At 32.3% G+C, this 12,106-nt stretch overlaps 1 protein-coding gene across 1 annotated transcript; it reads left to right on the forward strand.

The window, feature by feature from the left end:
• The first annotated feature begins 4,964 nt into the window (after nt 1-4,964).
• Nucleotides 4,965-8,759, forward strand: LOC106764818 (transcription factor bHLH143-like). The gene is made up of 4 exons (XM_014649220.2): nt 4,965-5,105; nt 5,642-6,319; nt 6,497-6,650; nt 6,741-8,759. The coding sequence occupies exon 4, from the start codon at nt 6,758-6,760 to the stop codon at nt 7,898-7,900; it is 1,143 nt and encodes a 380-aa protein (XP_014504706.2). The 5' UTR covers nt 4,965-5,105; nt 5,642-6,319; nt 6,497-6,650; nt 6,741-6,757; the 3' UTR covers nt 7,901-8,759.
• The last annotated feature ends 3,347 nt before the right edge of the window (nt 8,760-12,106 follow it).

Raw genomic sequence — 12,106 nt, forward strand, 5'->3', positions numbered from 1 at the left:
AAACAATTGGACGTTGAAAAGTTAAATAAAAAATTAACTAAATCTGAAGAACTAAATTAAAAATAATTTATTAGAACTAGATGAAGTTATACAATAACAAACAAAAACATTATTTTTCACTCAATCAAATATTGATATTAATTAAGCAATTACTCAATAATTATACATTTATAATTTATAATTATTTTGATTTTTTTATATGAACTAAAATTTGGTAATATTAGTGCAACATGTTATTTTTTATTATAATTCAAAATAGAGATCATTTTTTAATACAAAATAAACATGTTATTAAAAATTAAATGATTAAAACAATAATAAACAATCATAGCGAGTTCAATCAATACTCTAAAAAAATGTATTAAAACAATAATCCAAATATGGTAGTGATAAACAGGGTTTAAACACTATTAGGATTTTCTTTCATTAGGTTAAGAACTATTAAAAAATTTATTATAATGAGTTATCTTGTTATACTTATAAAATGATTTTATCAAACATTCATTAACCAATTTCATCTATAATCTATCTATAGTTTAAATGACGTATTTTACTGAGTAGGTATCTTTTTTAATCAGAATTTTCAAATACGACATAAATAGTTCAATCTTCTTTTCCTTCTTTGCTTAGGTTGAGCAAACTATGGGGAAGAAGATTCTCGTTTTCAAAAATCTGTCTGAGATTTTAGTTGTTCTTTAATTTTAATATTTTAATATTCAATTACAACATTCACACCAAACTAACATATAATTAACTTAATTATTGTTTATTTATTCTATAAAATTTACAGAAATCACTAGTCACATTCTAGAAGTATCATATTCACCTTTTTTTTTTTCATTATCCCACTAGACACCATACAGAACGCAATGAAAATATGTTTTAAAAACGTTTATACAATAAACTTTACATAATAATTATTCATTTACATATTTTTAATTTAATTAATAAAATATTTATATTTTATTTTATTAAAATTATTGCTATTCCTAAATAAATTTAAAGCTGTCGTTACTAAATATATCAAAATTTACTATCAAATATTGTTATTCATATTATAAGTGAATAAGTAATTATCACAATTAAAAATTAGATAACAACAGAATACAATTGTCTAATTTTGGAAAATAGAAAGTCAAATATGCAATCGATTATTCACAGGAATTAAAATTAAAATTACACATTCACAAAATAACAGGGATTCTATTTGCAGAAAAACCTTCACCTCTTCAATGCTCCTTCTATATTATGTGTTCATAGGTATCCTCGCCACCAAGTTGAAGGGACTAAAGCTAGAAGAACATATTAAATATTCAAATTTTTAAATGGTGCAACATGTAATAATAAAGTGACAGGTGAAGCTCCTTAAATTTTTATAAAAAAATTACTTAGACAATATAATCATACCATATTAAAATATTAAATCCAAGTCCAACGACAAATTTTAATCTAACATGAAAAATCTATTAATTTAGTGGTGGAATTGGGCCAAATTGGCAAAATATATAAAAATAATATTCAATATAATTGAAATACATAAATAAGTATTAAATAATGAAAATTTCGAATACAACATGGAATGTTTTGGATGAATTCTTCTATCTTTCTAACATTATTTTCATCAGTAATAAAAATAATAATTAAATATAGAGAGTGCTTGAAGTATTCTAACCCTTATAAACATAATTTTTACAGACAAAAGAAATATGTCATATTCCATTTCGTGTCATGTCTTATATATAATCCTATCTCTTATGACTAGTTTGATCCGTCAACTAGATCAGTCTCTGCACCTTCTAATCCCTTTTGAGATTTCTACTAACATTTTAGATCTCCCACTTATTTTTGTTTAATTTATTAATGTCTATGTCATTGTTTTTATTACATGTTATAAATGTGCATGTCCTTGTTACTTACATAAATTGAGGTTAAAATTAAGGTAATTAAGGATTGCAATCAGGGTCAACTGAGTAGGTAAAACTGAGACATAAAGACATGAGATAAAGGAATCAAAGAAGGCGTTTGGAGTCATTAATTGAGAAGAAGATAACATTTTACATCAATGATAAAAAGTAACTGATGTATAATGTATCATTTATAGGATGAGAAATTATGTTGGAACCTCTAATCTATATGTAGGCCACATGTACGTGTGTATATATATATATATATATATATATATATATATATATATATATATATATATATATATATATATATTCCAAAGTCAATATAAAATATTAAATAATCAAAAGACTCTTTCATATACTGGTATTTGTAGGTAGACATATTAAGTTCTTATAAATGCATGATATGTAATTCTTTATACTCTACTTATACCTTTGAAGTTGGACCAGGATCATGAATGTGAACACCACTACTTCAGCCTATATATACCTAGGTAGGTTAACCCTCATTTACGACCTAATTACCCGTTGATTAATCAAATGGAAAGTACCATATGTTCTTGACTAAATACCCAGCGGTACGAACGCAACCAACTAATGTCATTAAATTTTAAAACATTCCGTCTTTTTTATCCAAAAAACTTGAAAATAATAAAAATGAGAGTTTATTCTAGGTAATTCGGTGTATGCTTAGACAGATATTACTTTTTTTTTTTTTGAAAAAAAGTTAACTAATTTTGAAGTTAATTGAAAAGCATGGGAGAAAGATGAAAAGAAGTTTTACGCAAGGTTATGTACTAAATGAGGTAGGTGTAGGGTCAGCATGGGGCAACCTGATATTGATGATTATTTAGATGGTTAAGGCACATCCATTCCATATATCACATCGATGGAAAGTATAATGGTACTCTTTGGCGGGACCAAACCCTAGTAAGCTTTTAACCCAAAGTCTCAAACCCTAAAGTTAGGCCATCGATGGTTAATAAGCACAAAATACACCCTCAGGTGGTGTGTGAGAGAGATACTATAAATTTTCCTCATGTGTGGGTCCTCAACTTATATCTCTATAATTCCTCCTTTGAATGGTCAAGCTATAAATTATTTATCTTCATGTGAACCATACACTCTTTTTCCTATTCTTATTATTTTTAGAAATTGGTTTTTAAGTCTAACTCAATCCTATAAAATCGAACGAGTGAAATGTCAAAAAAAAAAAAAAACGAAATATAAGTAAGATAGACTCTAATCATGACTCTGATATCATATTAAAAAATAAACTATAAATCTAACTCAACCCTACAAAACCAACTTATATGATAATATTTGTATTCGTATAATTTGATCTTTATCTCTAATCAATCTAGGACTTCCAACACTTATCCCTCTCACCACCTCCCCAAATTTAACTCTTCATGGACTTCAATTATCCTATAAAAACTTCACACTATAAACATCTATTTCTATTCTTGTAACTCTTCTAACCTAGCACAATTCTGTGTTTCTATCTCTAGGTTTTATATGGTACCTTTGGGGATTAAGATTTTCGCAAGCAAATTTACCATCACATATATAAAAGCCATGTTATTTATATATATATATATATATATATATATATATATATATATATATATTTTACGTTTGCTTTAGTTTTTCTTAAAAGTGTTAAAAAGATAATTATTTGGCTGAAAAAAAAAGTTAAACCAAGCATGCGTTTACCTGTGTATAGAGGTTTCACTGTGCCACATGGCTGAAGGGACTACTGAAGTGTAAGGGACTACTGAAGTGTGTAGGGTAATCGTGATTTGATACACAGTCCTCGAACGATACCGTGAAAGGAAAGCGGAGTGGATCAGAAATTAAAAAAGAAAAACTCAAGTGATTTAAAGCTTAAGCTCAGAATAGATTGCATGCATTTGAATATGCAACAAAGATTATTAGAAAAAGAGAAAACTTAATTAAGTTGCTTATTAGAAAAAAAAGTTTGAAATGATATAAGATGATATAGAATCTATGTAGCCTTGCTTATTGGTCTAAACGCGTGATATAGACAATGTTATTGATAGAAGAAAAGTAACACGTAACAATGACAATGACACTGTAGCAGAAGCAGCAGATTGCATGCTAATTAAACATGAATGTTAAAATTCATTTGGATTTACAAAAGTAAATAAATAATCATAGACTTTTCTACCCAGCATATTTTAAAATTTCACATGACATTTGGATTTGCAAGAGTGAAGTGTCAAGGTAGCAATTAACGAGGGAAACACGAATCCTTTGTCCGGCCAAAACTAACATTTACACATATAATATAAGTAGTATATTTTAGGGTTTTTTTTTTTAGTGTTGGTTGTTCTCATTGCAGCAAGGAAAGCTAGTTGCGGATTTCCTGAAATGACCGTACAGAATTTATTTTATGCAGAGGTGGGCTACATAGGTGGTGAATAATTATGATGATCTGGAGGGGTATAATGGGAATATGCAATGTGTGTGAGTTTTTGTTTAACCATGTCGTTATAATAATAATAATTAAAAAAAATAATAATTAAAAGAAGGCATGCAGATGATGTAGATTCGTCCAGGGGAACGGAGACAAGGCCGAGGCAACCAACTAACTAACTAGAGCGCGTGGTTAGGTTGAAACCCAAGAACATGGTTAGGTGAAGAGTGGTGGGTGAGAGTGAGTAATTCATTGACCAAACAAAAACATTCAGAAGGTGATGATAGAACTACCCAGGGACCACAGAGGAGTGTGTGTGTTTGAGGTGAGAGATGGATTAACTTAACTTAACCCGAGGTTGGCTTAGGTTACTGTGGTTCATGATTGTGCACTTAAGAGTTTGCGTGCACTCTTGCGTCCTCAACCCTCACGCACGGGCACGTATCCATGAATGAGTGAATCAACCTTCCACAACACTCTCAATGACTTTCTTTTTCTTTTTTATTTTTATTATTATTTTAATACCTTTTTCATTTTTATTTTTCCATTAATAATTATTTTGATGGACTTCAGTGAAGGGTATATGTGTCAATGCATTTTCTATATAACTCAACTCCTCATCTTTCTTCTTGGTTACACACAGTTTCCACTTTCCACTTTGACTGTACCCAAGTCACGCTTGCTCCCTCCTCTCAACTGCTTTGCTTCTCTCTCCCTCTTTCTCTCTTTTTTTCTCCACACACACACATCGTCCCCTCGTAAGTTTTTCTTCCACTTCCTTCATGCTGCTGTTCTTTTACACCACTCATGTTTTTTTTTTCTCTATATTTGTCTGTTATTATGTTTTGTTTTCAATTTTAGTTGTTACTTCTAGGATAATTTAATATTTGGTACTTCAATTTCTAGCATATAAGATCTCGTAGGGGATTTGTTTCCTTCAAAAATAAAGAATTCTTTTGGGTAACTTTTGTTTCCATTAACATGGTGTATGTTCATATTCTGCTTGATTAATGTCTTCACTTGTAAATTGTCTTGGTTTTTTTAAATTAATTACTTTTTAATCTTGATGAAAATTTGTACCCTAGATTCGCCGAGTCTCAGTAATTAGTCTGTCCTGAAGGTTTTGTTTTGCGAAAATAGATTCAAGAAAGGAGAAAAAGGAAAATCTTATTTTTTGTTTTGTTTTATTCTATTTTTGATCTCACTTTGTTTATTTTACTCTATTTTTTAGCTTAATTTAAAGGTGCTACACTGTGCTAATTAATAGATCTGGGATGTGTGAATTCTATTGCAGGATTTTGAACGGGATTTTGGGTGAAAGAGTAGTGGTTAGTGGTGGCTTCATCATTTTGTGGATAAGGATACATCAGCATGCGGTGGTGGCTTAGTCTCTCTGTTGATGTATATCGCAAAGTGATTTCCTTGAACCTGTATTGCAAAGTTATTCTGTAATTCAAGATCCTTTTACCAGAACCTCTTTCAATAGCCTCCCTCATCTCTTCCTTCTCTTGAATCAATGGGGTCCAATTTTTTTGTTGTCGTTCCTTGTTATGTTCGTCAGATCAGCTGAAAAAAGCCACCCATCTTGTTTCTGCCTCTTCTGTTCAACTTTAGTTTGATTAGTGTCCTCAACATTTTAGTTGTCATTAGTTTTTAGCCTGTTTTTTCCTTAGTACTTCGTGGATCAGTTAAACCAGTGTCTTAGTTTTTTTTAAACCAGTGTTTTAGTTTTGTTTATTGTTCAATTCGTTAAAACCGATTTCACTGGCTTAAAGAGGGTTCAGATTTCAGACTCATTGCCTCTGGGAACATAGTTGTTCTTTCATTTTGAAGGGTTGGAAAAGTAGTTATGGTGTGCCAAGCAGCAAGTCAAACCAGATTTCGGGCATTGAAACATGAGAATGGAAGTGCAGGAAGTTCTACCATTATAGTTAGAGTTATGGCATGCTTTCAACCTCTCATAGATTGCCAGGTATGTATTATATATTCTTGGATTGAAGGAACTCATAGAATAGCTTTTATTTGCTCAAGCCTGTCAGTAATAGTTTTTGTAGTTTTTGAAGTTAAGATCTTTTAATTGTTCTCATGATCTTTATGTGCAAACATGTACTGATAAATATTTTTGTTTTTGGTTTTGGGTGTTGTTCAGGCTGAATACTTTCGTCATTTGCTCAAGCCTGTCACGTAATAGTTTTTTGCTTTGTTCGTTTTGGGTTAAGCTGGTGGTTTTGTTGTTTTCCTTGTTGGTGAGAGTTACCAATAGTAAAAGAGATAGCACTTGTGTTTGAATCGTTTTTCTTCAGGTATGGTTTAAGTTGTTAATTTTTTGCATTCATTAATTTCTTTCAGTAGAGGTAATTTGATTATTGACAGCATGCTTTGAAAATATTTAGGTGATTTTTGTGGTTGAATGGGAGAAGATTGTGGAGCCTGGATTCCGGAGCTGCATTTTGATTGGCAATCTCCCAATTTGAGCTCCTTCAATGCTGCACCCTTTGGCATGGGGAAGCAAAATGGTACAGCTGCAGCTATGAATCCAGTTGGCAACTCTGTTGCAAGAGATGCTACAATGCCAGCTTATGTGTCCTCTGGGCTGCCTCATATGCAGCCAGGACATTCTGGTGAACCTCATGGTTGGTTTTATTGTTTGCCTCGTTTCCGGCAGGGATGGCAGGGATTTACTACACCTGCTCGAAACTTCACTGCAGAGGAAAAACTCCCTGCTAGCCATGCAAAAGGTTTTGGGGAGGAAATTGCTCCTGTTGGGGGTTTCCCGCAGAAGCAATTCCTGGTTATTGATCAAACTGCTGATCAAACAACTCTGGTTTACAGTTCAAGATTTGGTCAGCCTGTTGAGTGTCTGACTTTGTGGGATTCAAAGCTGCATGGTTCTACAAATTTGAACAAGGGGAATGAATTGCTCTCATTGAGGAGAGATATGAATCATGTGGCTGGACTTGGACCAACTTTGGATGATAAAGTTGATGAAAATCAGGGAACTGATGATGACATTGAAAGTGAGATGCATGAGGACACAGAGGAAATCAATGCATTGCTTTACTCTGACAGTGATGGTTATTCCACTGAGGATGATGATGATGATAATGATGAAGTTACTAGCACAGGACATTCACCCAGTACAATGACCACTCACCATAATCAAGAAGGACCTGGTAGATTAATGGCTGAAGAAGTTGCTAGCTCTGTTGGAGAAACAAAGAAGAGAAAGCTGCAGGATGGGGCTTATGATGGTGATATGCAGTTCATGGACACTGCTAGTTCTCTGGATGGGAAAATACCCTTTGAAATTGAAGATGATGCAGAATCAAGATGCTCCAGTGTTGGCAACAATAGTAGAGGGTCAGGTGGAATGGGTTCTTGGTCGGGCAATAAAAAGATGAGAAAGGAGAAGATTCAAGATGTTCTGAGCATTCTGCAGTGCATAGTTCCTGGTGGAAAGGGCAAGGACCCAGTTGAACTTCTTGATGAAGCCATACGATGCTTGAAATCATTGAAACTCAAGGCCATAAAGCTTGGACTTGATGCCATATAAGTTGGAGAATTAGAAATCGGTACACTTAATAAGTTATCTTTGTGTGCGTTATTATTATAATAGTAATAATCAGGGTATGGATTTTGAACTCTAATAATTATGGAAGGTGGGTGGTGAATATGAAGTGTGAAATGAATCCCTTGAGAAGACATTGGTGAATGATTAAGGTGTTGGAAGATAGGGAGATGGTGAAGGTGGTTTTGTGTAATGCATTTTGTGTGTGAAGAAAGAAAGAGGTGAGGTATTGAGCGGAAAATGCCCCAATAAAGGAAAAAAAGAAAGAGAGAAATGAATGATTAGTCCATGTCTTGGGGGTTAGAGAAAGTAGCACTAACGCTGGCATGGGGTGTGAGCTGTTTTTGAATGAGAAGACTGGTTGTTCCAAAAAGTACCCAAAAACGAGAGTGCACGCCTCTTGGCTGTTATGGGCCCCAATCTCACCTCCTCTTTTTGTAACCTTGTCGTGTTCAATCCTTGGTGGGTTTGCCTTTTCTCTGATGTAAAAATTATCACTAGCTTTGGGTGTGAGTTTAGAGAGAGAGAGAGTGACAACTTTGGGAGAAGGGCCCCCCTACAGTCCTCATTTTCTACTTGACGGTGGATTGCACAGTAACAGTAATGTAACACGCTTGTGGGAAACACTGATCTTTGTGTTGTGTTTCGAGCTGGTATTATTATTGTTATTATGGGCTTCCCTTGGAGGTTGTATCGTAGTTGGTGTAAGGACTTGTTAAGGGAAGAAGGGGAAGAAGGTGATATCTTGGTCGGAGGTAATTTAATGTGGTTGGTGTTACTGTTTTCTTTTTGCCTATGTAGTCACGCATTTATGATATAATAAACTTACATGCTTTTCAATTTATATCTTTTTCCTATTGCTGCTGTTACAAATTAGATGATTTGTAGGTGCATTGATTAAAATTTTAAAGCGTGAAAAGTTGTCTTGGTGGGATGATAACTGATAAGGGACCACAGAGTTGAATTATTAGTGAGGAAGATACATGTGACGTGTATGCACAAGTGAGAGAATGTGATTGTGTAGCACGAGTGGGGTTGTGGTGAATAGTCAATAGTCATTGTAGGCATCTAACAAAACAGAATCTTGTACAGTGTTTGGTTGAAGTCCATTGATTTTCTGCACTGCCAAAGAAGCATGCAAGAGCTTATTGCCATGCTTGCAGAGGGTGGACTCTCAACTTTATTTATTCTGGCTTAAGTTATGGTCAAACATTTATTACTATTTTTTCTTTTAAAACCATTATGTATGTGTGAACATTGAAAGCGTCATTGTTATAAAAAATGTTTAGGAAAGAAACCACTCTTCTGCAGGAAAACAAAAACAAACAAAACAAGTACAATAGTACTGCATATTAAAGAAAGTTTAATCCCTTTTTTCTCTAAACTTTTCCGAATTTTTTGTTTTGTAGCAGTCTGTGAGCAAAATTTTGACTTCTCTAGAGTTCTATTATATTTTAACCATATTTGTATTACACAACTACATTTTGTTCTTATCTTTGCTGTTAACAATATTATTTACTATGGAATTCTTTTGTTTTGAAAACTAACCTTAGAGATTAAAATAAGTGTTTAATTGGTTAAGTATTCCCCTTTTGGTGCAAATATATTAAATGCACTGTTATTATGCACTCCATTAATTAATAGTTTAAGTGCTTCAAAATGCAAATGGAAGACTTTCCTTGGATTTCCATTCTCATCACATGTTATAACTGGACACATAATTATAGATTAACTAACTATTTTAATTTTTTTTAATGCACTATTCTAGTGGCTTGATTTCACGTTTCATGTGATATGAACTTTGAAATTTTATCGAGTTCAAGAACAACAATGATATATGATACTGCCATTAACCTTGTTCAAGAATTGGAAACAATGATGGTCTCATTGATTGAATAATTGGGACACTTACTGACATTTTTTTTTAAAGTGTCCATTCTATACAGTATTATTAATTAAACTTTGAATTTAGAAGACAAGAAAAGTAGCATGTACGTTTTTGCACACTTATTCTGGTATTGTTTCTCGTACTAAATAGTTTCCAAACACATTATATTCTACAGAAAACACTGAAAAAATGTTGTCATCTATTGTTTTCACTTCCTCTTTCTAGCTGGTAGTGAACTACAAGAATATAATTTATATTTTTTCTCTTTGTTTTTTACTTATGCTTATCCCATTTTGCAGTTTATTTTGGAACACCTTCTTGAAGAGATTAACTGATTCATCTCATGTTTGATTTTTTGCTGTTATTTGTTTTGCTCTATATAAAGGATAATATTGGCCCATGATTAGGATCCAAACATGTGACCTTGCAATGACATAATAGCATAGGCTCGTCAGGTGGGGGTTACTTCCTGTACCTCCCCACTTCTAACCCCCACCCCCCATTCCATTTTTAAGATTTGTTTTATTAGTTTACTTTTTATATTAATTTTCAAATATTTTAATAATGAAATTTATATGTTTTGATGTATTATTTTTAAATATATTTTTAACGTATAAATGGGAGAGTGAGAGTTGCAGAGAGTGTTTGGAGGAGGGGCGTTTCAAAAGCTTTGGTGGGGGTGGGGGTGGGAATACGAAGGAGAGGAATTTGAGTCTGTGTGTTTTGACTGAGGCAGACTGTAAAAGAGTAGGTTAACTTTAGTAAATAGGTGTAAAACGGTAAAAATAAAAAAAACATAAAGATTAATTTTGTATTTAAAAAAAAATCCAAAAAAATTGGAGGGGTGGGGGTTGGAATTGGGGAGGTACAGGGAGTAACTCCCTCGTCAGGTAGCTGTAGCCTGTTTTATAGGCCCAATGCTTTTGTCCTTCATTTTTACATGAAAGTTCAAATCCAAACAGAAATAAAAAAAAAAAAATGAAACAGTCCATTTGAAACTGAAGGTCTGGATCATTCCATGATTTTGAAAAGAGAGTTTGATCCCTCTACCACCACACAATTCTTTCTACACTTCCTCAATTTTTTTTTTTAATTCCAAAATTATCTTTTTTACTTTTAACATTTATCCTTCTTTACTTTTATCTCAAAATCCTAATTACCCTTGCTCTTCCCTCTCATTTTCACTCACAGCAGTCCCACCTCCCAGGGTCCAATATCAGCACAACAACACCCTGTATAAAGGAGCCTCTAAACTTGAATCTCTAATTATCTTAGACAAACTCACAACCTATTCAAAACGAGTCGTTTCTGTAGAAACAGATTAAGCTGCAACCCTCATAACAGATTTAGCAGCTCGCCTATTCCAAAACCACTGCAACGGATCATTGGGGCTACAATTTAGGGATTCCGAAAGCGTTTCCAATTAGGGTTTTCCTTTTTTTTTTTTCTGAGAGCTCTCAACAATGAAATTTACAGTTTGTTTTTGTGCATTTTTATTTTACTTTCTCTCTTTCTTTGGACATCCCTTTGGCTTACTGACGTGAATATCTCTCTTTCTTTAGACATCCATTTGGCCAAAGGATGTGAATGTCTCTCTTTCTTTGGATATCAGTGGCCTACGGACGTGAATATCTGTTAACATATATTCATATCCGTTGAAGGTAATCAAGGTTTTTTCTAATTTTTTAATTTATTAATTAATTGTTTTTAAAATTAATTTATAGAGTATTTAAATTAAGTGTTTTAATTTTAATTTGTTAAATAATTATATCTAAATTAATTTTATTTTATTTAATCAAATAATAATTATTAATTAATTAGAGTTAATTAAAGCACAGAACATTCTATGGTGGGTGGAGGAGCAACTCTCTTCTGAAAATGCTTTACAAAATGCAGGGAACAGTGCACACGGCATACCACCTCATTTGGGTGTGATGCAAGATTAAAATGTAAATTTTATGTTTAATTGCATATCGATAAAATTTATCCTAATTTTGACCGAGAATATTAACTATGATGAGTAATACTTACCAAGATTTTTTAATTGAGTAGAAAGATGACGTTGAATATATTCGTATCTATGTCATCTTAATATATGTGTCTGATCTTTATACTTATTCGTGTTTTAAATATTAAAATACCTTTTATTTAATAAATAATTTTAAAAGTTTATATTGACTTTTTTCAAGTCTTTAGTTTTATAATTTACTTTTTAAAATATATATTTAATTTTTTTATTTTTAATAATTGTTTGATTTTTATTTAATTGTTATTTGATATTGTTAATTGATATTTATATAATT

The sequence above is a fragment of the Vigna radiata genome, chromosome 6, assembly GCF_000741045.1.
Source record: "Vigna radiata var. radiata cultivar VC1973A chromosome 6, Vradiata_ver6, whole genome shotgun sequence".
Taxonomy (NCBI): Eukaryota; Viridiplantae; Streptophyta; class Magnoliopsida; order Fabales; family Fabaceae; genus Vigna; species Vigna radiata.